This window comes from Puma concolor, chromosome A2 (assembly GCF_028749965.1).
Source record: "Puma concolor isolate L17-30 chromosome A2, mPumCon1.1.hap2, whole genome shotgun sequence".
Lineage (NCBI taxonomy): Eukaryota > Metazoa > Chordata > Mammalia > Carnivora > Felidae > Puma > Puma concolor.
In genome coordinates this window covers 146,041,661-146,066,654 of record NC_141668.1, presented here as the reverse complement: position 1 = coordinate 146,066,654, position 24,994 = coordinate 146,041,661, and the positions used below count along the sequence as shown (strand labels likewise).

Below are 24,994 nucleotides of genomic sequence, written 5' to 3'. Positions count from 1 at the left end.
TCCAAATAGATAAATAAATGAATAAACAGATACATACATAAATAACTAGATAAATAAAGGTTTCAACCTTTTTCAGAAAGATATACCATGTTATTATAATCTTGAAAACTAAACTAACATCTATCAAAGAGCATCAGACACATCAGATTTTATGTAGTAATAGTAATAGACTTTTACACTCTTTGAAACACAAAAACACTCATAACTGTTATCTATCCTGCCAGTGGGGTAGAAAGCCAAGAAGGCTCATTCTCAAGATGAGGGCAAAGAGGAAGATGACAACACATCACTGATATGCCTCCTGCTGCGTGAAGAACCAACAGCAAGTATCATTAGGTAAAACGTCCTTGACTCCAGGCAAGAGAATGTCCATTTCTTTCAACAGAAAACCATCCCTCAATTCTAAGCCCAACTTAAAAACTGAATGAGAAGACTATGTACATGATTGAGAGGGCTGAAACGAAAGCCATGGTCCATGGATACGTGGTAGCTTAACAAGCCTTGACTTGCTAGAAGGAGGGGGACAAGCCCTTACACTCAACTGCATCTCTGGCACTCAGCTCCAAACATCTTTCCAGGTCTCTTTCCTTTGCTCTCAAGCTGATTGTGGGTATAAAAATATCACCTTCAATATAATGATAAACATTTAAACTCTTATTCACAGGAATAAATGTACAATGTAAGCTCTCCACAAACAAAATGAAGAGTGCCATCATGGACGAAGCACTAATCTGAACATCAGATGTTAAATGCTCGGTGCAATGCTCTCTCTGTGTGGGACTATTATTGTTCAAGTTTCCATTTTCTCACCTCCTGAGCAATAAGAATTAAAAGAACAACACACTAACTTGTCCTACTTTAAAAACAATAACATGTCATTCATAATCAGGAGAAAAGATATATGCTAATAAAAAGTGTTAGTGGTAGGAATAATTAATTGCCATGAAAGCAAAGATAACTGATAAACTGAAAGGCATTAAGACTTGCACCCAGCAGTTGAAAAGAAAACAAGTCTGGTAATCAAATTCTATATCAACTTGTGCCAGTTCTTCACTTATTCCTAAACGAATGAAGTATTAAAACTACTAACAGTATGGATCCTTCTTAGTGTATTTTTCCTGTAATAATTATTCATGTATTTGGGGGGCACTTCTCCTCTTTATTCTAAGAATGCTACAACACTTAATTTTTTAAAAGAAAATCAATTTGAGGGTGCCTGGGTAGCTCAGTTGGTTGAGAGTCCGACTTGTGAGTTCGAGCCCTGGATCCGGGTTTGCGCTGACAGTGCAGAGCCTGCTTTGGATTTTCTGTCTCCCTCTCTCTCTGCCTCTACCCCGCTTGCATGTTTTCTCTCTTTCTCTCTCAAAAATAAATAAACATTAAAAATGTTTTAAAAGAAAATCAATTTGTTTTTAAGATTTATCATTTACGGGGGTGCCTGGGTGGCTTAGTCGGTTAAGCGCCAGACGTCAGCTCAGGTCATGATCTCACGGTTTGTGAGTTCAAGCCCCGCATCGGGCTCTGTGCTGACAGCTCACAGCCTGGAGCCTGCTTCAGATTCCTTGTCTCCCTCTCTCTCTGCCCCTTCTCACTCTGTCTCTCCCTCAAAAATAAATTAAAAAAATTAAAAAAAAAAGATTTATCATTTACATACAGAAACATTTACACTTAGCAAAGATATAAAACACTTCCATCACTCCAAAAATTCCCTCATCCCCTTTTACTCAATTTCCCTCTTCCACCCTCCAGGCAACCACTGAGTTGATTTCTGTCCCTTTTCTAGAATATCTATAAATGGAGTCACTGAGTAAGTAGCTCTTTAAAATCTGGTTCCTTTTGCCAAACATAACACTTCTGAGAGTCACCTATGTTGCTGGCTGTATCAATAGTGCTGTCTTTTTTTACCTGCTAAGTAGTATTCCACACACATGTAAGAATCACATTTGTTTATCCATTTACCAGCTTATGGACAAATGCAGTTTCTGGTTTTAGACTGGTATGAATAGAGCTGCTATAAACATTTGCATATAGGTCTTTGTGAGGATGTATGCTTTCATTTTTACAGGATAAATTCCTAGAAGTGAGATTAATAGGCTGTGCTAGGGCCAAGTGTATAAAACAAATCAAGCATATAGAACTAATCATCCTCTGAAGTAGTATTCCATGTAGTTTAAAGGTCACACATACACAAAATTCCACATACACCCCAAACCAAAAATCCCATTCTAAGCCTTTCACATGACTCCCAATTGCATGTATTACTATTTAATAACTGCTCTGCAACAACAGTGGTTTCTCAAGCCAAGCAGATCTACCCAGGAGCTGGAACTTGGGCACTAATCCAGAGATTTCTATTCAGCTGCCCTGGGTAAGGCACAGGCATTGGTACTTTTCCCTGTTCTTTTTTATGTGCTAGATTCTCTTTTTTTATTTTGCATTTTAAAAAGCTTCAAACATACAGAAAAACAAAGGCAGTAGTGTAAGAATCCCCATTTACCTATCATCTAGAGTTAACAATATTTTACCATTTTTACTTCATTAATTTTTTTCTTACGGACGTATTTTAAGTCTTAGGCTCTACCAACTAAGCTAGCTGGACACTTCTTAGTAAATATTTTTAAAAAATGTTTTTAATGTTTATTTATTGTTTTTGAGAGAGAGAGAGAGAGACAGAGCATGAGCAGGGGAGGGGCAGAAAGAAGAGTGAGACACAGAATCCGAAGCAGGCTCCAGGCTCCAAGCTGTCATCACAGAGCCCGACACAGGGCTTGAACCCATGGACCGTGAGATCATGACCTGAGCCGAAGTCAGACACTTAACCAACTGAGTCACCCAGGCACCCCTTACTGAAGTATTTTAAAATAAAACACAAACCTCATGACATTTCACTTCAAAATAGTTAAAAATTCATCTTTAAAAATCAAGTCCATTTTCTTACATCATTACAATACCATTCTCACACCAAACCAAACAAAAAATAATTTGTTTCTACCATGTAATAGCCAACCACATCCAAATTTCCCTAATCATCAAAGTTTGTAACATGCATTAGGGATGAACCATTGATTTATAACCTGTGAAACATAATATGACTATTTTTTTCCAGTTTTTTCCACATTTAAGAACATTCATTTTCTAAAGAAATTAAAAACAATATCACAAAGCAAAGGAAGAAAGGCACTTAATAAAATTTACCTGAAAAGATCCACCTCATGAACAGTAGGTAAAATAACAGATATATGTGTGTCTGCCTGAGATAAAAGAGAAAAAATACAGAAGATATCACTAAAATTTACAGAAATTCATTTTTTAAAAATGCCTATCTTGTGATCAATAAGCCATATTGCCCTATCTTTTAAGATTCTCTTCCTCCAGGAGCAGCCACAAAGAGATTGGGCCTTAGCAATCTCTCCTAACACAGCAGAAGGTCAAGGATGACAGATTCCTTGGATAAAACATTAATTTAATAAGTCAGAGGACAGATTAATTCACAACTGCATTATACCAGTTGATATATGTACATAACAGGAAAAATTAGTTTTCCTACTGCTTTCTATTTTAATTCAATTCAAACAATAGGAGTGTTAATATACCAGTTCAAACATTTCAAATAAAAACTTCAACCGGGGTGCCTGGGTGGCTCAGTCGGTTGAGAGGCTGACTTCAGCTCGGGTCATAATCTCACAATCTGTGAGTTCGAGCCCCACTTCCGGCTCTGTGCTGACAGCTCAGAGCCTGGAGCCTGCTTCAGGTTCTGTGTCTCCCTCTCTCTCTGCCCCTCCCCTGCTCATGCTCTGTCTCTCTCTGTCTCAAAAATAAATAAAAACATTAAAAAAAAATTTAAAAAAAACCAAAAACTTCAACCCCACCCATGAACAGATGTGACTGTGGGGGAAATGAAAAGCAATCATAACTAAAGAATCCTTTGACTGAGTTTCCTAAAAACAAAAGCCTGTTGACCATTCTTCTAAGAAGGTAAGAGGTTTTATGTACTTTCCCCTAGTCCTCACAGTTACATTATAAATTGAGTTCTCCAGTGTCTGCTAGATAACAAACAAGAAAAACAATCTGAGAAACATTAGAAAGTTTATTATCAATTTATTACAAAATTATTTAATGGGATATTTCAGTAATATTCAGAAATATATCATAAACCCAAGAAGCTCTATATTTGCTAGTTTAAGAATTCTGTTAAAGAGACTATATATGCTGGATTATTCTACCACAGTACCACACTACCTGCTGAGTTAACTGCGCTATTTGAGTTGTCCCAGGCTTGTCATGACATGTGGGAATCCGTACCTTGAAGAGACAGAGAAGAAATTAACTTTGGCTATAAAAGAATGTCCTTTATATGGTCTGCGACTCCCACTACAACGAGGGATCAGAAACACTCTTACCACTAAAACAGTACACTCAGCAATGCATAAAAATCCATAAAAACAAAGTATTTATATCAGATTTTAAAACTATAGTCTTATTTATCTTTAGTCACAGAAGGTAAGTGAACCAATGTCTCCATATTCCCATACACATGGAAATCACTAACTCACTGAGAAGCAAATGTGCTGAAAAACAGAAAAAGAGCATCAACTTCATACTGCTTCCTATTTATTGTTCCATTCTTTGCTTCATTAATATACACACACCCAAACACACCCTCTCAAGCTTGCCAAATTATGGGATAAATCTCACAGGAAACCATGAGAACTCACAACCCAGAGCTAGGAGTACCACTTTGATAATCTCCCAGGGAAAAAAACAGAACACATCCTACAGAAGTAAGTACATCTAAAAACACAGCATTGCCAAAAATAAGTCCAATTTGAAAATGAACTGCAAAAGCACTACAGCACATTCATACAAAGCCTGAGAGCAAAATGCTATTTCATTTTTAAAAAAAGAAAAGAAAACTGAATAAAAGCACCATATCCTGGGATGGGCATGCTTGGTCTGACATCACACATGGAGAAATTTATTACTAAGAACCAATGGCTTTCCTAATTTCTTCCCATTTTTACTAATTCATACTTGACTCTACAAGTATTCTGCAATGCCACCCATCTCTGGAGGGCCATGGAGTTGCAGAAGTCTCAAAGGCTGCATTTACAGTCACATGTATTATACAAGAATGACACCCTTGTGTAAAACTCTAAGGATGAAATGGGACAGGTAGCCCCTGGAGTTGTGTAACTAATGGTTCTGTACAGCAGGATGAACTGTGGGATCTCTAACTCCTCACATACAAATGGCAGCAATATTGACATTGAACATTATTAGGAAGTTAAAAAGCAAAACTCATCTATGAACTTCCTAGAGTTCTCTAGGAAAGGAGACAAATGAAATAAAAGCTATTACCTTCATTACAACCCCCATAATAGGCAGGTGTAATGTCTTCCCTGGCACTGGGGCAGGCCATCGATCAACATCATTACAAGCTGAAAAAATAATACAATCTTTCCTTAGTATAAGTTCAAATTGCAAAATATGAAAAATGAAACATTAGAAATTAGAAATCCAGGGGCGCCTGTGTGGCTCAGTCAGTTGAGCATCTGACTCTTGATTTTGGCTCAAGTCATGATCCTAGGGTCGTGGGATCAAGCCCTGTATCACACTCTGCACTGAGCATGGAGCCTGCTTCAATTTCTCTCTTTCTCTTTCTCTCCCTCTGTCCCTCTCCCCACTTACGTGTTCTTGCTCTAAAATAAAATAAAAACTAAAAAAAGAAAAAATTAAAAAGGTAACAGAAAAGTAAAAGTGATGAAAATATCTTGCATTTCACCAGAAATACACCTGTGTTCTTTTTTTTTTTTTTAAGTTTATTTGTTTTATTTTGAGAGAGAGAAAGAGAGAGGGAGGGACAGAGTGAGAGGGAGAGAGAATCCCCAAGCAGGCCTCACACTGTCAGCCCAGAGCCCAACATAGGGCTTGAATTCATGAACCATGCATGAGATCATGACCTGAGCCGAAATCAAGAGTCAGACATTTAACCAACTGAGCCACCCAGGCACCCTGAAATATACCTATGTTCTAAGATACAAACTAGTTCATAAATTTTTTGAAAGGGAGTTTTCCTATTCACTCATCACTACCCAAATTAGCAACAAAAACATAACACTCAATAGAGGCCTCTGCATTGAGTGACATAAAGATTTGTTTAAACACTACTCTGAGAAGCAGAGCTGTCAACTTCATATTTGTTCATCATTAACCTAATAAATAGGCATCATCTATGCTGCAAAAGGAGATAATAAAAGATACCGTCTTTTGTGTTTGTAGGTAAAGATGAAGAATAGCTTTTCATCTCTCTCCTACCATATAGCCCTTACAATTCTTCTTTTTTAAAACAATTTTAAGAGATATTTTTTAAGTTTATTTATTTATTTTGAGAGATACAGAGAGAGAGTGGGTGAGGGGCAGAGAGAAAGGGACAGAGGATCCCAAGCAGGTTCTGTGGTGTCAGCTCAGAGCCCATCATGGGGCTCGAATTCATGAACTGTGAGATCATGACCTGAGGTGAAATCAAGAGTCAGATGCTTAATTGACTGAGCCACCCAGGTGTCCCTAGCCCTTAAAATTCTTAACTAAATTTTTTAGAAAGTCAACTTTATATTTATCAGCCATTTCCAGGAAAATTTTTAAAACTCCTTCATAAAGTATCTAAGTCACACAATATTTAACTTACCTGCTTCCAAATAAGGTTCGCTCTTTTCAAAATACTCTGGCGCTATCTGTTTGAGCACGGTATGAAAAAAATGAATGTAAGGTAGTTTGCTGATCAAAACCAAGGACTGGAGAGAAAAAAGAAACATGATTTTTTATTTTCCTGATGATTATAATTTAAATTTGTCATTTCTTATAAAATCAATTACTAACAAGCTAAATTCAGCAAAAAGTGTGGATTTTGAAAGAAAGTTTTTGCAGTAAACGGTTAAAAGAAAAACTACATAAAACTACAGTAGCAGAATGCAAGAACTTTAACCTTATTATTACACCTTAAGAGCATAAGGGCATATTCACAGATTCTCCTGCTCTCCAGGAAAAAGAATTTCCTATAAAGAGACAAATATTATGGATAATTTCCAAGGCCTCGCTACTACTGTCATTAGCAAAGCAGTTCTACCAGGAATTAGTGAGATGAACTCTTCCTAATATAGGAAGAGCAAATTGTGATGCTTTTTCAAACTAAGACCTATGATTGCTGTTATTTTAGTTTTCAATGATCATAACCATATACTTAGAAACTCTGACTTTATAGTTGGGCCAATTCAGATATGGATTATGCCAATTTTTTCATCTATTTCTCTTGAAAACTACTTTTTACCTTTCCATCCAATATCAATTAGTGGTCAAGGCACATTCTAGTTACAAAAGGTAAAGGTGTGTCCCTGTTAGCTGTAATTAAATCAGAACCAATTATTATTTTTAATGATGATTGGGATTTTTTAATTAACTAATTAATCAATTTAAGTAATTTCTACACCCAATGTGGGGCTCAAACTAACAAACCCAACATCAAGAGTTGCATGCTCTTCTGACTGAGCCAGCCAGGTGCCCCTAATTTTTTTTTAAAGAAAATAAAATGACTGTACATTTAGAATGGAAATACTAATGATTAAGATGTTGCTAAGATGTATTTACTGACTCTTAGCTGTTCAAAAAAAGATACTGCAGACTTTTATTAGTTGTAACGATATTAAAAATCATCTGTTCATTCTTTTCCTCATCCCAAAATGTGGAAATTAAGCAGATTCATTTGGCTTTTAACAATTTCATACAATATGTATAACTGTCAGGAATCTAGCACAGAGATAGCAGAAAGGCAAAATTCAATCCCAGTTAAAAATCTAGGCACAGGGGCATCTGGGTAGCTCAGTCGGTTAAGCATCCAACTCTTGATTCTCAGCTCACATCTTAATCTCAGGGTCCTGGGCATGAGACCCACTTTAAAAAAAAAAAAAAAAAAAAAATCTAGGGACAGGTATCTATAATCTAAAAAAACAAAAAAAAAAATGTAAGTTCTAGTATGTTTAAAGATAAAATATCAAAGACTTTAAAGACTATTCATCCTTACAGTTTCTATTTTTCTAGCCACAATATAAAAACAATTTCCCTATTAGTGCATATGAAATTTACCTTCTGGAAGTAGCCTCTTTTTAGACTTTTATCTCGAACTTGTCGGAAATACACATATCCGTAAAAATAAGCAGGATCCTTCTATGAAAGAAGTGACAAATAAAAAAATACATATTGCATTCCTTTTGTTATTATTAACATCACATTCCTTTACAAACCTGAACTGAGATATGAAATATACACAAAGATCTAGTTATGCTTTTCCACCAACACAATAATGATAGTAACTGGCAGATGTAAACTTGGAGCTTGCCCAAAGGTGAAATCATTTCAACTAGAGTACTAAAATCAGACTTTTCCCATTAAAACCTCCTCAGCTTATGTTGTTTATTCATGTCTGTACCAGTTAATGGACGTCAGGAAACAATCAAATTCTACGTTTTCTCCAATGCTACATGTATATTTTTATTTTTTTTTTAATTTTTTTTTTCAACGTTTATTTATTTTTGGGACAGAGAGAGACAGAGCATGAACGGGGGAGGGGCAGAGAGAGAGGGAGACACAGAATCGGAAACAGGCTCCAGGCTCTGAGCCATCAGCCCAGAGCCCGACGCGGGGCTCGAACTCACGGACCGCGAGATCGTGACCTGGCTGAAGTCGGACGCTTAACCGACTGCGCCACCCAGGCGCCCCTACATGTATATTTTTAAATTGTGCCTACAAGTATGAGTTAGGGGTCAGTCTTAATAAAATGAAGTATCCTAATGTAAAATTTTGAGAGAGGAAAAAAGGAGTTAAATGCCAATCTGAATGTTACATAATCAGTTCTATTTTTACCTAATAAAAATGAAACACCGAAATATTTATCAAAATATAATTTGAAAGTAAATACATTCCAAAAAACATAAGAAGTTTTTACATCCTAATGAAATATACTTTAACCCAGTTCCTAACTGATTATTATTTGCACAAATATTTATTGACCATCTACTTTGAACAAGGCATTGTGTTACAGAAGTTAAAAGATGCATCAGATATAGTTCCTTAAGACCACAATCTATGAGGGACAAAAACAAACCTCAAGGTAGGTACTATGAAGAAACCACAAAGTGTTACAGGGAGGCCAAGAGGGAAGAGATTACTTCTGTCTATGCGGATCAGTAAAGATTTCATAGAGGTAGCTGTTTTCGAATGGGGCATTGAAGGATGCATAGGAGTTAAACAAAGACAAAAACATCCCAGGTTTAGAGAGCTAGGAGTTTGAGCAAAAACAAACACACAGAGACTGAAAAATACAAGCTACCTCAGGAAAAAGCACATAGTTCAGTTTGGTTAAAATGTGGCACATGTACAGAAAGGAGATAAAGTTGGAAACTGAAAACGTAAAGGTCTTATCTTGGAAGGCCCAAAAAGTGAGGACAAGGAAATAGCACTATCATTGCCTCTTTATTCATTAAGCAACAGATAGCCATTTTGTATTTATTTTTATATAATATATACATTACTTTAGCTGACAACTCTGTATACAATATATTACATTGAAAAAAACCCAAAAGATGGGATGTCTAGGCAAAATTATTATCCTCATCAGCCCTCAATTCCCTCATTTACAAAAGAAACTCTCAGAACACTATGAGGACAGATGAGATAACACAAGCTTATTAATACAGTGCCTAGAATATAAGCACCAGTCAATAGTAACTATTATTATCAGTTGAAAGAATATGTTGATAGCGAAAGCAAAAGGTCATGGAAAGGAGTAGATGGCTATAAGACATTTCAAAGGTAATAGCTTTGCTAACTGGGAAAGGGTTCCTGTCATTACTGGAACCAGGGAGATTAACTGTAAATGCTGATTTTAGGCAAATGAGGTCATACTGGATGTGCTGATAGGACATCCAGACGGAAATGTTCCTCACACAGTCAAGAGATGTAAATATAGAATACCAAACAGAAGCCTATACTCTGAAATCATCTAAATTATTAAAATTGTTTTTAATAAATAACTGGAAAACAAAGCTCAAAAAGAGACAACTACAATTCTACCATAAAGTAGGGAATCTTCAACTCTAAGTGATATTTACTGGTATGGTACCACCCCAATTCCACATCTAAACAAAGAGGTATTAACAAATGAAAGAAAACCACCTCAACATTCTAATTGATTTCTAAAATTCACAGTGGCATTATACGTTTCAAGAACAGTAACTTCGTGAAGTTTCTTTCTTTCATATGCTGAATCCTTATGAATTAGACTCACTTAGGAAATCTAACAGTATAATATAGTAATAACACAAAAGTAAAATATTTCTGAATGCTTTAGAGGTAACTGAGTTCTAAAGTTTCCTCTCACATGGACATTTTTCTATTGCTACTTTTCCAACCTTTAAGTAAACTGGTAAATCTTTGTCATAATGATCCAGGAGACAATGCAGTGACACCCTCCTCCCAGAAGATTGTCGAAATCTAAAACAAAACTGGGTATCTCCAAGACAACCTAATGAAAACAAAAATGAAAGTAATTAAGAATAGCATAGCGTAACATTTATTTACCCAGATTCATCAAACTTTAGAGCTAATAAGGTCCTATCAACCGTTTAAACCCATTCTATCACGTTTTAGAAGAGAACAAGGAGATCCTGAGAATTCAAGTGACTTGTCCAAAGCTACCTTTGCTGGTTAGAGGCAAAGCCATTAGCAAAACATGCATCTTAACTCCTATGTCTCCTTACTATTTTCCTATTCCATTTTCCCCAAGTAATTAAAAAAAATTTTTAACTGTTTGCATGTAATGTTGACTCACAGACATAATAATGAGAAAAGGAAACCAAATGCAAAAGGACGTATACAGTTCAAATCCATTTATACAGTTTTTGTTATTTTTTTTAAAGCAGACAAAACTAAACTATAGTGTTTAGGGATGCATAATTAGGTGATAAAAGTGTAAAAAAAAGCAAGACACTTATCACTGTAAGAATCAGAATTGTGGTTGTATTTGGAGGGAGGAAGGAAACAGTGTTTAGGAGGGGACATGAGGGAATATGAGGGGGCTTTTAAGGCGCTGGCAAGTTCTATTTCTAGACCTTGTATGTGTTTTGTATTTCACAATGAGAAGTTTTTTTTAAAAAGACATATATAGCAAACTCAGGAAGAGCCCAAGTAATAGATTCACTATTTTCCTCATTTTAATTTAAAAGGTTTTTGATTAGGAACGGCTGGGTGGCTCAGTCGGTTAGGCATCCGGCTCAGGTCACAATCTCGCAGTTCGTGGGTTCGAGCTCCGCATTGGGACCTGTGCTGACAGCTGGGGGCCTAGGCCTGCATTTTGTGTCTCCCTCTCTCTCTGCCCCTCCCATGCTCATGCTCTGTCTCTCTCTCTCTCTCAAAAAATAAACATTAGAAATAAAAATAAAAATAAAATAAATAAAAGGTTTTTGATTAATAAAGTTTTTAAACATTAATCATTTCTACCAAACCTCTTAAAACATGTAAAATTTACCTAAACTATCTGGCAATAATTACAAAAAAAACCCATAAATAGTCTAAAAAGTCAAAGACATATTAAGTAGCTTATCACTGAAATTCTTCCTGGTTATTATATTTAAGAACTAATAAGATTATATTAAATATGAAATGTGCTCAAGATTTTATTATTTACTATTACACACTGAAGTACTTATATTTTCTTAGCACGTGAAGTTCTCAACAAAGGAGGTAGAAACTTGTTAATGTTTAAGTTTTTTAAAAAACAACATACCTAAATGCAGTTATAGAAACTAATGTTTCTTATTTATTTTTAATTTTTTTAATGTTTATTTATTTATTTTCAGAGAGAGAGCACACGTGGGGAAAGGGGAGGGTAAAAGGGAGAGGAAGAGAATCCCAAGCAGACTCCACGCTGTCAGCACAGAGCCCGATGTGGAGCTTGATCTCCTAAACCATGAGACCATGACCTAAGCCAAAACCAAGAGTTAGCTGCTTAACTGACTGAGCTACCCAGGCGCCCCTAGAAACTAATATTTCTTTGGTGATGAAGTGGGCAGGGGACTGGAGGATGGGTCAAGTCAATTTCTTTACTTGTTACAATAGATAGTTTAAAAATAAGGAAAACACATGAAACCTGAGATAATGGAAAACACTCCTAGCATTGTTTTAGTTCAAGAGATTTATAAATTGATGGTTCAATTTTTCCCTTTATTAGACATTTAAATATTGTGTTTTTTTTTAAAAAAGGGAAGAAAGAGCCAACAGACATGAACAGATGCTCAACATCACTCATCATAGCAAAATGCAAATCAAAACTACTATGAGATACCGTCTCATTTCCTGTCAGAATGGCTAAAATCAAAAATACAAGAAATAAGTGTTGATGAGGATGTGAAGAAAAAGGAACCTTCATGCACTGCTGGGGGGAATGCAAACTGGTACAGTCACTTTGAAAAGCAATATGGAGATGCCTCAAAAAAATTAGAAGTTGATCTACCCTGTGATCTAGTAATCACACTACTGGGTATTTAGCCAAAGAATACAAAACCTAATTCAAAAGAATATATACACCCCTATGTTTATTGCACCATTATTTACAATAGGCAAATTATGGAAGCTGTCCAAAGGTCCATCGATAGATGAGTGGATAATATATACACAATATATATACACACAATGGATTATTATTCAGCCATAAAAAAGAATGAAATTTTGCCACATGCAACAACAAAAATGGATCTAGAGAGTACAATGCTAAGTGAAAAAAGTCAGAGAAAGACAAATACCACATGACTTCACTCACATGTGGAATTTAAAAAGCAAAACAAAGGAAAAAGAGAAACACAAACCAAGAAATAGACTCAACGATAGAGAACAAACTGATGGTTGCCAGTGGGGGGTGGGTGAAATAGGTGATAGGGATTAAAAAGTGCACTTGTGATGAGCACTGAGTAACGTATAGAATTGTTTAATCACTATATTGTACACCTGAAACTAATATAACACTGTATGTTAAAACATATTTAAAAAAAAGAAAATGCCACTAAGAAGTACACATTAATTTCTCTGAGACACGTAATAGGATAGAGCAGGAAAAGATAATGGATTTTAAGAAAGAGATACGTAGCATCTGGAAAATGCAAAGAATGCTGAATTTTGTGAAAGGGAAGTAATGAAGCTCCCATAGCCTTAACTCCCTACCCATCCAGCTCCATTCTCAAATCATGGGCATGCTGTGAGAACTTTCCAGTAATCAGCTGCACCCACAAGCTATACAGAATTGGTCAGGAAGACAGTTCACCAAGTCAAAAAGCTTTAGCCATGTTATCCTTGTCAACTGAGGTAAATGGTTCCTGTTTTATGTTTCAGAGGTCTGTCCCTTCACACACTAAAGGTTACTAAAGAAATATCAACTCTTGGGGCACCTTGGGTGGCTCAGTCAGTTAAGCGTCTGACTCTTGATCTCAGCTCAGGTCTTGATTTCAGGGTCATGAGTTCAAGCCTGTGTGGGGCTGCACGCCAGGCATGAAGCCTGAGAAAGAAAGGAAGAAAGGAAGAAATATCAACTCCTTATCTTGCTAGACCTGTGTTCTCCATTCTGACCTCATCATTATGATGAGAAAGGAGACATTACAGATTGACGATCAAATTTTTTGCATTTGCTATGCAGAAAATGATACCTAGAAAGAGCAAGGAAATCCTGACACCCTACGACCTCATCAAAAATAAATCTCTACTGTTAGTATGAGCCATTCAGTTTGTCAGTGTAACAAGAGACTGCAGCTCTACACAAGCAACATAACAATTACATGTGAAAAACGGTTACATGAATGTGATCGTGGGGGAAAAGTTGGAACCTGAGGACAAAGGCACCACGATCAATGGAATCTAGTCCCAGGTCTGTCAATAATTAGTGTTCTAGAAGTCACTTAACCTAAGATTCTCAATTTCCTTGTCAACAAAAATGGTATCATAAGATACTCTCTAAAGTCACTTCTAGTGGCTATGTTCAATTATTCTAAAATAAAACCCCACAACTGACCTATAATTGTACTGAATTCCAAGCTTCCTTTACCCAACATATTCACTAAGCTCTACAAAACTCCAAAAAGACCTAAAAGTTATGCTATTTGCACCACACCTTTCTGATTATTAACATTAAAAATGAGAAAACATTTTAATGTAAATCATTTTTTCCTTATATAAACCAAGGTATAGGGATTAACTTACACAAGTTTTAAGATCAAGTGACAGCTCTCCAAGGAAAATAAACCTTAATATGGGTTCTTGATCAAGGGCAACATAAACCCTTTCCTTTGATAAAATAGCAAGTATTAAGAAAGCAGCAGATTTGCTCAGTAAAACCCCACAGCTTTAAGGTAAGTTCCAGTTTAACTAATCAAGACCATGGTTACTAGCCTAGAAAACAGAACTAATAAACCAACACTCTTTAAACCAAGAAAATTGCTGTGACCTTTCCCCACCATCCTTTTCCAAATAACTAAGTTTTTACAACAGAAATCAAACACAATCCCAGGTCAAAATTATTGTCATTATATTTTGTCACTATTTTGGAAGTGATTTTTCCCTTTCAATATATGAGTTGAACACTACTATTTAATGAGAGCTTATCCTTATCCTAATGAGAGCTTATTCCAGGCACTGTTCTAAATGCTTTAGATATATTAACTCATTTGGTCTTCATGCTTCTCAGGTACATCCCATTATCATTCCTGTTTATGAAGAGGAAACCAAGGCATAAAAAGGTCATGTAAACACCCAATAAAATAAATCTCCTAAATGGCAGAGCAAGAATTTAAATCCAAGAAATTTGACTCTGGAGCTGGTACTCCTGACCACTGCATCATACTGGCTCTTTCAAGTCAAGACCTAAAAAACACTCCTATTGATATGAAATATCCAGAGTATATAAATCCATACAGGAAGTAGACAGGTGGTTGCCTAGGACTGGTGGGGGGTGAAGTAGGTGGAAGGGAAATGGAGAATGGAGTTTCTTTCTGGGGGACAAAAGTTTTCTAGAATTGATCGTGGTGATAGTTGCACAACTCTATGGATATACTAAAAATCATTGAATTATACACTTTACGTGGGTGAATCATATCTCAATAAAACATTTTTAACGCGACTTTATTGCCAATTGGAGCAGAGATCAAAAGCTTCTTCACTCAAAAAAAAAGTCCTTCTTTGGGGCACCTGGGTAGCTCAGTCGGTTGAGCATCCGACTTTAGCTCAGGTCATGATCTCATGGTCTGTGAGTTCGAGCCCCGCGTTGGGCTCTGTGCTGACAGCTCAGTGCCTGGAGCCTGCTTTGGATTCTGTGTCTCCCCCTCTCTGCCCCTCCCCTACTCGTGCTCTGTCTCTCTCTCTCTCTGTCAAAAATTAATAAACATTAAAAAAAAAAAAAAGTCCTTTTGGGTGCCTGGCTGGTTCAATCTGCACAGTATGCAACTCTTGATGCTGGGAGTTGGGAGTTCAAGCCGCATGTTGGGTACAGAGTTTACTTAAATAAATAAACTTAAAAAAAAAAAAAGGTAGAAAAAAAGTCCTTCTGAAAAACACCCTTCAGGTCACACTTCTTGAACTCACTGGTCTCTGTGCCACACAGTTCATTCAAGTAAGGAGCTGGTTCTTTCAGTCATGGCTCTTCCTACATAAATGTCACATGGAATACCAAGAAGAGCTTTCCCTCCATATGGTCAACTAATCTTCGACAAAGTAGGAAAGACTGTACAACGGAAAAAAGACAGTCTCTTCAACAAATGGTGTTGGGAAAATTGGATGGTGACATGCAGAAGAATGAAGCTGGACCACTTTCTTACACCACACACAAAAATAAATTCTAAATGGATGAAAGACCTAAATATGAGACAGGAAACCATCAAAATCCTAGAGGAGAACACAGGCGGAAACCTCTTTGACCTTGGCTGGAAGCAGCGTAATAGACACGTTGCAGAAGGCAAGGGAAACAAAAGGAAACATGAACTATTGGACTTCATTAAGATAAAAAGCTTCTGCCCAGCAAAGGAAACAATCAACAAAACTAAAAGACAGCCTACAGAAAAGATATTTGCAAATGACATATCTGATAAAGGATTAGTATCCAAAATCTATAAATAACTTATCAAACTCAACACCCCCCCCCCAAAAAAAAACCCAGTTAAGAAATGGGCAGAAGACATGAATAGATAGTTTTCCATAGGAGACATCCAGATGGCTAACAGACACATGAAAAGATGTTCAACATCACTCATTATCAGGGAAATACAAATCAAAACCATGATGAGATACCACCTCCCACCTGTCAGAATGGCTAAAATTAGCAACACAAGAAACAACAGGTGTTGGTGGGGATGTAGAGAAAGGGGAACCCTATTGCACTGTTGGTGGGAATGCAAACTGGTGCAGCCACTCAGGAGAACAGTATAGAAATTCCTCAAGAAACTAAAAATAGAACTACCCTACAATCCAGCAATTGCACTATTAGGTATTTAGCCAAAGGATACAAAAATACAGATTTGCAGAGAGAGTCCAAATGTCCATCAACTGATGAATGGATAAGGAAGATGTGATACACACACACACACACACACACACACACACACACACACACACACTGGAATATTACTCAGCCATAAAAAAGAATGAAATCTTGCCATTTGCAATGAAATGAATGGAGCTAGAACGTATTATGCTAAGCAAAATAAGTCAACCAGAGAAAGACAAATACTATATGATTTCACTCATATGTGGAATTTAAGAAACAAAAGAGATGAACATATGGGAAGTTGGGGGAAGAGAAGAGAAGGAAACAAACCACAAGAGACTCTTAATGATAGAGAACAAAGTATGGGTAGATGGAGGGAAGTGGGTAGGAAATGGGCTACATGGGTGATGGGCACTAAGGAGGGCACTTGTGATAAGCACTGGGTGTTGTATGTAAGTGATGAATCACTGAATTCTACTCCTGAAACCAATATTGCACCGTATTGTAACTACCTAAAATTTAAATGAAAAAAAAAATAAATACCTGGAAAAAAAAAAAAAAGAACTCTCCTCCCATTTTAAATTCTCAAGGGCATAGGGTATTTTCCAAGCCTCTTTCACATCTGCCAATCAAACCAAGACTGCAAAGCTAAACAGAGGACACCTTCTTGTACCAAAAATATCACTTAAAGATTCGAGATAAAAGCTTAAATACTATTCCCACAGGGAACAGACAACTTTAAATATTATTTCTATATTAGCACACAGCTATAGAGTAGATCAGAATGCATAAGACTAAGATAAAACACGAGACTTCAAGAGCTAGGCTGGCTCTATGTAGTCACTCTCCCTGTGATTAAGAGCGGATGAGTTGGAGTTGCAGAGAAGCAGGACTTTAGACCAGAGCTTCTCAAAGTATAGTCCACAGACTGATGCCAGTCCACAAACTCTTGTTACTAATCCATGATATAAAATAAATATCCAACTTGAGAATAATTATTTAGAAAGTCTTACAGAAATCTGATACTGCCATAACAAATTTGGACTTTTATTTTGCATTTCTTTCATTTTTCTCCCGTTCATTTTTCTAAATATGCATTTAGACTGCATTTCATAAAAGCATGGTCCACAACAGATTGGAATTTTTTAAAAATCCAACTGGCCCTTCAATACAGATAGTGTGTGAAGTACTGCTCTCACCACTGGGAAGGGTAAAATACATGATGATGTCACTGTTGTTTACAGAGAAGAAATCTGTTGAGACAAATACTGTCTGCATATCTAATCCATCCAGATCAAGAATTAATCTTTCCAACGGCACCTGGGTGGCTCAGTCGGTTAAGTGTCCCAACTTTTGATTTCCGGCTCAGGTCACAATCTCATGATTGTGAAATCGAATCCTGCATCTGCTGGTGCTGTCTGCTGTCTCCCTCTCTCTCTGCCCCTCCCCTGTTCTCTCTCTCTCTCTCTCTCTCTCTCTCTCTCAAAAATAAACATTAAGAAAAATAAAGAATTAATCTTTCCCTTGGATTCATCCTTATTTAAAACTCCCTCTACTAATAGTGAATTTTCACTCTGGACATATTTAAAATATAGTGATTATAGTCCTTGGGTACCCATCATAGCTTAAGCCTCAGAAACACCTACATCCAGATGATATTAATGGTAATCAACACAGAGAAAAAAAATCTGACAAATATTTATGAGAGAGAAGGCACACTTTAAATTTAGGCTCCTAAAGATAAAAGTCACTCAAATGGAACAAAAGAAACTGAAACCTAAAAACAAACTAAACAAAAAATTTTCTTCTAAAGTCACAGGATCTAAGGTATGTGTGGCTGTTAACTAACTTGGATTTAAATTTTATTATTATTAAATATAATTTATTGTCAAATTGGTTTCCATACAACACCCAGTGCTCATCCCAACAGGTGCCCTCCTCAATGCCCATCACCCACTTCCCCTCTCCCCCAGCTGTGACCAACCCTCAGTTTGTTCTCAGTATTTAAGAGTCTCTTATGGTTTGCCTCCCTCCCTCCCTCTCTGTAACTTTTTTTTCCCCTTCCCCTCACTCATGGTCTTTTGTTAAGTTTCTCAGGATCCACCTATGAGTGAAAACATACAGTATCTATCTCTGCCAGCCTTATTTCACTTAGCATAATACCCTCCAGTTCCATCCACGTTGCTACAAATGGCCAGATTTCATTCTTTCTCATTGCCAAGTAGTATTCCATTGTATATATAAACTACATCTTCTTTAACTTGGATTTAAATTTTATAAATAAATAAACAAATCCAAGATGCTACCACTGAGCTTTTATATAAATTAATTATTATAAATTAATAATATTATAAATTAATAAATTATAAATTAATAAATATATACTTATACATTATATTATCTATTTATATATTATATAAAATTATAAAAATATGTATAATATATATTACTTATATATTTTATAAAATTATAAGAATATATATAATATATGTATTTTATATATAACATATATTTATGATGAATATATATAAATTAATAAATTAAAATAAAATAAATTATAAATAATTTATTTATTTATATAAATATAAATTATATTTAATATAATTAAAAAGTAAATGTATTAATACTGTCAAAAAATAAGGTATGTATGGATAGCAGCTGGAGGAAGTGGAGGAATGGCAAATCATTCCTTTGGGAATCCCAAAAGCACTGTTCTTTACCTATACACCCTTGATTCTGAATCTTGTTTCACTGTTTTTCAGTGTGCACGATGGAAACAAAACTTAGATTATGATTCTTTCCTAAAGACTGTTCTACTGTGCCTGGATTTCCTTCCAAAACAATAAAAGCTATTTTGAGAAAAATTCAAATCCATTTCAAAGTTAGCACAGCAATCCCAACTTGCATTTCATAAACATATAAGTGAAACAAATTGTTTGGATAATCACAACTGAGAATAGAACTCTCAAATACATAAAAACTCACAGCCTAATGCTATCTAGATTAATATTCATCTCTTAGGATGACAAGGTGTCTTCTTTTAAGACCTTTTGTCAATTTCACTTCTGAGTATCAACGGTACTTTAAATAAAACAAACCCTACTTCATTTGATGTGCAGCTTTTAAAAAAGGCATTACAAAACACCTGTAGGTCACTCAAGTAACTAAAATACTGAACAAATTCTGATATACATTTGAGTTTAACTTCTAACAAGACAGGGATACATGGAGTGACTGACTAAAAGAAAAACTATAATAAAAACTAAAAATAAAAAAGGCTATCCAAATTATCTTCTTAGCCTTGAAACTCATACAGAAAGGTGAAAAAGAGAGCCATGAAAACCAGGTATAATCTCAAAAGGAAGAGTGTGCAGTGTAATGCACCAGGACTCCAATAACAACAAGTCAGTTTATCCTGTAATGCAGCTTACCCTGAGACCTGGAAGTCCAATTCAACACTCACTACATTCAGAACTGCATGTGTAGACTTTGTAAGGAAAATGTTAACTGAAATGAGGAAAAATCCTATAAGACCCCTCTATCATTTATTTCATTAATGGACAAACATACTAAGAAATTCCAATAATTCCAAGTTAGAACAAAAGTCCTACTGGGATTTCTCAAAAGCATTTTCTTTTAACCAAGATACCATTTCTTTTTTATACAATTCATGAAGGCTGACTTGCAAATGTATAGGAAAGAACTCTGGAAACATTTACAAGGAAAGGAGAAAATGCTTTTACAAATTAAAATGTCAAATCTCCCAAATCAGATTAACTAAACTAAATTAAAAGGATATTAGAAGTAACCACTAAAGGAAAGGGAATAATGGAGTGCCTTTGCTTCATAGGGTTCTAACTGTGTGTGGTCTAAGATGTTGAATGTTCTGGTCACTACAAGTCTGAAAAGCTGTTTTGAAAGTGAAACAAAAGAGGCAACCTGAAAAATTTCAACAATTAGGACCACACAAAGGGAGAGTTTGAAAGAGACCAGTAAAACCAAATTTAATAATAATAGCAAATGCTTATATGTGTTTACTATACACCAGGCACTATTCCAAGTCTTTACATATATTAACTCACACAAACTATTACAAGTAATTGATGGCCATGCTTCATAACCAGATTCACTCTATTGTATTTTTTTTTTAAGTCACCGCTTTTACAGTTCTTGGTAAGCTTTCAAATCCCAAACTGAAAGTAAACTACTTACTATAAATCCCCAAACATACCAACGTTGCTGGTTTTCACTTTCACTATTTCAACGATTTATTGCTCCTTGATGTTTTACCTCATTACAACATAACAGTTTTTATTTTTTATAATTTTTAAAAAAAATTTTTTAATGCTTATTTATTTTCAAGACAGGGAGAGACAGAGCATGAACGGGGGAGGGTCAGAGAGAGAGAGAGGAAGACACAGAATCCAAAACAGGCTCCAGGCTCTGAGCTGTCAGCACAGAGCCCGACGCAGGGCTCGAACTCACGGGCCGCAAGATCATGACCTGAGCTGAAGTCGGACGCCCAACCGACTGAGCCACCCAGGCGCCCCCATAACAGTTATTTTAAAACTTGAACCAACTAAAATCAAAAAAGACATGGCTGGCATCGCAAAACTAAGAATCACAATCACTGACTTGCTAGGCTGAAACTGAGTTTGCATTCTAAAATTCTATTTCAATTCATTTTCACATATTAAGAGTATAATCAATATTCTTAGTATAAAATTCAACAAAAACACCACATGAAAAATAATTACCTGAATTTGAATCTGGAAAAGACAAATAGCAAATATTGGTTTTCTGAAAAAGAAAACAAAAGCTATATATGTTGATACACATACACCAATAAAAACAAACAGAAACACCATAGTAGACTATACAGAGCAACATTGTTACTTACTTCCTTATCAGTAAGTTTGGAATGTTGAGGATAAATTACCTGGAAGAAAAAGAATTAAATTTTGTTAGACAAATATACTGAGTGTATATTATAAACATTAGCAGGTACTTCTATTACTAGTTGGCTATGGTCAAATAGTTTTAAGACATAGTTCACAAGGGGCACCTGGGTGGCTCAGTTGGTTAAGCGTCCAAACCTTGATTTTGGCTCAGGTCATGATCTCACACTTCATAAGATCAAGCATCTCACATCGGGCTCTGTGCTGAAAATGCAAAGCCTGCTTGGGATTCTCTCTTGCCCTCTTTTTGCCCCTCTTCTGCTTGCTCTCACTCTCTCTCTCAAAATAAATAAATAAACATTAAAGAAATAGTTCACAAACTCCAATAATGAAACATGAAAGAAGCTTGGGAGAATTGAGTAGGATTTACACTAGGGAAAAAAAAAAGTTCTGAGTCAAAGTTATCTCTAACAGATTGGTGAAGTCTTGGGTTATCAAGAATAATTTAGGGGCAACTGGATGGCTCAGTTGGTTAAGTGTCTGACTTCAGCTCAGGTCATGATGTCACAGTTCGTGAGTTCGAGCCCCGCGTCGGGTTCTGTGCTGACAGCTCAGAGCCTGGAGCCTGCTTTGGATTCTGTGTCTCCCTCTCCCTCTGCCCCTCCCATACTCAGCTCTGTCTCTCTCGCTCTCAAAAATAAATAAACATTAAAATTTTTTTTTAAAAAAAAGAAGAATTTACCAACTGAATTACTAATAACTCAAAGCTTACTGAGTCTTTTCTTTGGAAGCCTAAAATCTAAAAAGAATTGGATCTATCAGCTGGTAACGACTTCAAGAAGTAATGATTTTCAATCAATTCCAAGAAGTACTGCAAATCACCAGATACCAAAGAAAAATGAAAGGAGAAAATAATTATCCATAGTTTAAGAAATCTCAAAGACCATCTCCCACCATAAAGTCTATCCTAATTTCCTTCAATCCCTTTAAATAATCATTGCATTTCTTAGGTCAGTTTAGTGTCTGCAGTGATCACAGCCATCTTCTGAGGGAAACTCCTGCCCTATACCCACTGCAAAGAAAGCAAGAATAAGCCAAAACAGCTACTGTCAGAATAAGCACTAGTGAACACCAGATCCAAGAACAACTCTACAGGCCAATCAACTGCCTAGATGTGGCTGGGTGTGAAAATTCTGCCCAAAAGAATACCAGTGCTCAAGTGGGCCTATTCAGACTCTCTTGGGAATGTGAAGAAGAGATGAGATTAGGAGCAGCAGGTTAGCTAGTGGCTGATAACAAAAAGAAGAGAAAACAACACAGAGTAAATTATGTTAATGTTGGGCTGCTAATGTGGGGATCCAAGACTTCCCACTTCTGGAAGAATTCATGAATTCTTCCATTCCCCAGCTGCCGCCCAAAAGCCTAAAAATCTTCCATTTCCAGATAAAACATCCATTTCCAGATATCACATTATAAACCATATTAAAGTGGTTTCACATATTTACTTCACTGATTTAGTTCTCACAGTAACAGACAAGCCCAGTATCCCCACTGTAGATATAAGAAAACTAAGGTAAGAAAAAAGATGGGGAGAACCAGTATTTTATGAGTATCTTCCAGAGTTTTTAATTTTCACAATAATTCTGTCAATTCTGCCTATCTTTACAGAAGAAGAGACAAGTTCATAGCAGTTAAAATAACTCTTCTAGGGGCGCCTGGGTGGCGCAGTCGGTTAAGCGTCTGACTTCAGCCAGGTCACGATCTTGCGGTCTGTGAGTTCGAGCCCTGCGTCAGGCTCTGGGCTGATGGCTCAGAGCCTGGAGCTGTTTCCGATTCTGTGTCTCCCTCTCTCTCTGCCCCTCCCCCATTCATGCTCTGTCTCTCTCTGTCCCAAAAATAAATAAACGTTGAAAAATAAATAAATAAATAAATAAAAATAAAATAACTCTTCTAAAATTTACTTGTTTACTAAGTGCCAGAGGTAGGGGCTGAATTTAGGCCTGTCTGATTCCAAAGTACACAAGCCACCATTCTTCACTCCATGCCTAGAAGCGATCGTTGTATGCAATCACAGCCCTCTTTCCCCCCTAGCAAGAATGTGGCATATAATCCTTCTCACTCCAGGGCTAAGGGAAGGGTCTAGAGAGCTGGTATACTACATGAAAACCACGCACCATTCCTGGATAGAGAATGATACCAAAGCCAATATTTCTCTCTACATACTCTGCTTTGTATCCCATATTTTGACCAATCTGATTTAACCCCTGTCTCCATAATTCATGAAGGCAAGAATCTGGTCTGTTTTGTTCACAACTCTATCTTTACACCTAGAACAGTCTCTGCTGCATAGTAAACACTAAAAATATATTTCTTCAACCAGTGGATATACCTTCAAATTAGTTCCATCCAACAACCTAGTATTTAATTTGTACTTCTTTTTTATGCATACATAGATCTCCCTTGCTTAACCCTGAAACCATTTTGCTCGTTACTTTTAAAGCAGAAATGGCAAACTTACAACCAAGTTAGCCCTATTTTATGAAAATCTCATTACATATAAATTATACCAGAGTTATCATACTGGTAAATTTAGTGGTCCATAATAGCTTTATCTTAGACTTTAAACTCATTTTTATGTGAGTGCCCTTCAGATTTTTATTTCCTGCAATTAAAATATAAACGCAAAAGCAAATATACATAGTGGTTTCTTAGGACTTTGGTTTCCTATGGTTTAAAACACCATCATGACAATATAGAAAAAAATGTTGGTATGTTTTACCCATATATATGAGTACCTTAAATATACATGTGTGTATATATCTCTGTGTATGTGTATTTCAGGGGCTTATGTATGCTATATATATATTTAAGTAAACTAAAAAGATGTAAGAACTATATAACCTATCAAGTGTACCTTTTAGAAACTCTGACTGTACTAGTCAAATATTCTAGAATTTCATTTTAATGTATTCTGTTACGACTACCCAGTGTTATATCATATTGGAATAGATATGATAGTCAAAAAAAATAATGCATGTTTATATGCTGTAGGTATCCAATGTCTACTATGTACTTAAGATCAAAATATAGAAAAAAATTTAATTTTAAAACCTCAATTAAATTCCATAAAAATCAAGAAAAGTAACCATTGCCAACTATCTCAAACTGCACTAATTGCCACAGCTACTAGATTATCCTTGTACATACTTTATCTTGTAAAAAAAAAAAAAAAAAGTATAAATATAAGCTTGGGCAATCACTGTTAGTCAGTTAGCTCCTGATAACTATACAGGCATTAATCAACTGTGGATTGGCCCCAGTACCTGGAGACGCCTCTCTCTTGAAGTTTCCTCTCTCCACAGCTCAAGTCCAGGCATCTCTGTCCCCCAGACCACTGGCATTCCTGGGAGGCATCAAAGGGGGACAGAGAGCATCAGCTAATGTCACCCTGGTTCTGTTACCTATGTTAAGATCTTCCATGTTATAAGAAATAAGGGAGAGGTGGCCAGGTAATAAGCCAAGAAAAACA

The 24,994-nt window shown here is 36.1% G+C and overlaps 1 protein-coding gene across 3 annotated transcripts in view; it reads right to left on the bottom strand.

The window, feature by feature from the left end:
• Positions 1 to 24,994, bottom strand: part of DENND6A (DENN domain containing 6A) — a 65,527-nt gene that overhangs the window by 29,323 nt on the left and 11,210 nt on the right. Inside the window, exons 2-10 of one of the 3 annotated variants that reach the window (XM_086697843.1) lie at positions 24,789 to 24,868; positions 21,468 to 21,506; positions 21,325 to 21,367; positions 10,461 to 10,573; positions 8,137 to 8,217; positions 6,686 to 6,791; positions 5,359 to 5,438; positions 4,240 to 4,302; positions 3,196 to 3,251 (exon numbers count right to left, since the gene is read on the bottom strand). In XM_086697843.1, coding sequence (XP_086553969.1) covers positions 3,196 to 3,251; positions 4,240 to 4,302; positions 5,359 to 5,438; positions 6,686 to 6,791; positions 8,137 to 8,217; positions 10,461 to 10,573; positions 21,325 to 21,367; positions 21,468 to 21,506; positions 24,789 to 24,866 — 659 coding nt within the window. In that variant the 5' untranslated portion in view covers positions 24,867 to 24,868. The remainder of the gene's footprint in view (positions 1 to 3,195; positions 3,252 to 4,239; positions 4,303 to 5,358; positions 5,439 to 6,685; positions 6,792 to 8,136; positions 8,218 to 10,460; positions 10,574 to 21,324; positions 21,368 to 21,467; positions 21,507 to 24,788; positions 24,869 to 24,994) is intronic. The other 2 variants (XM_025916210.2, XM_086697842.1) reach the window with 2 other exon arrangements.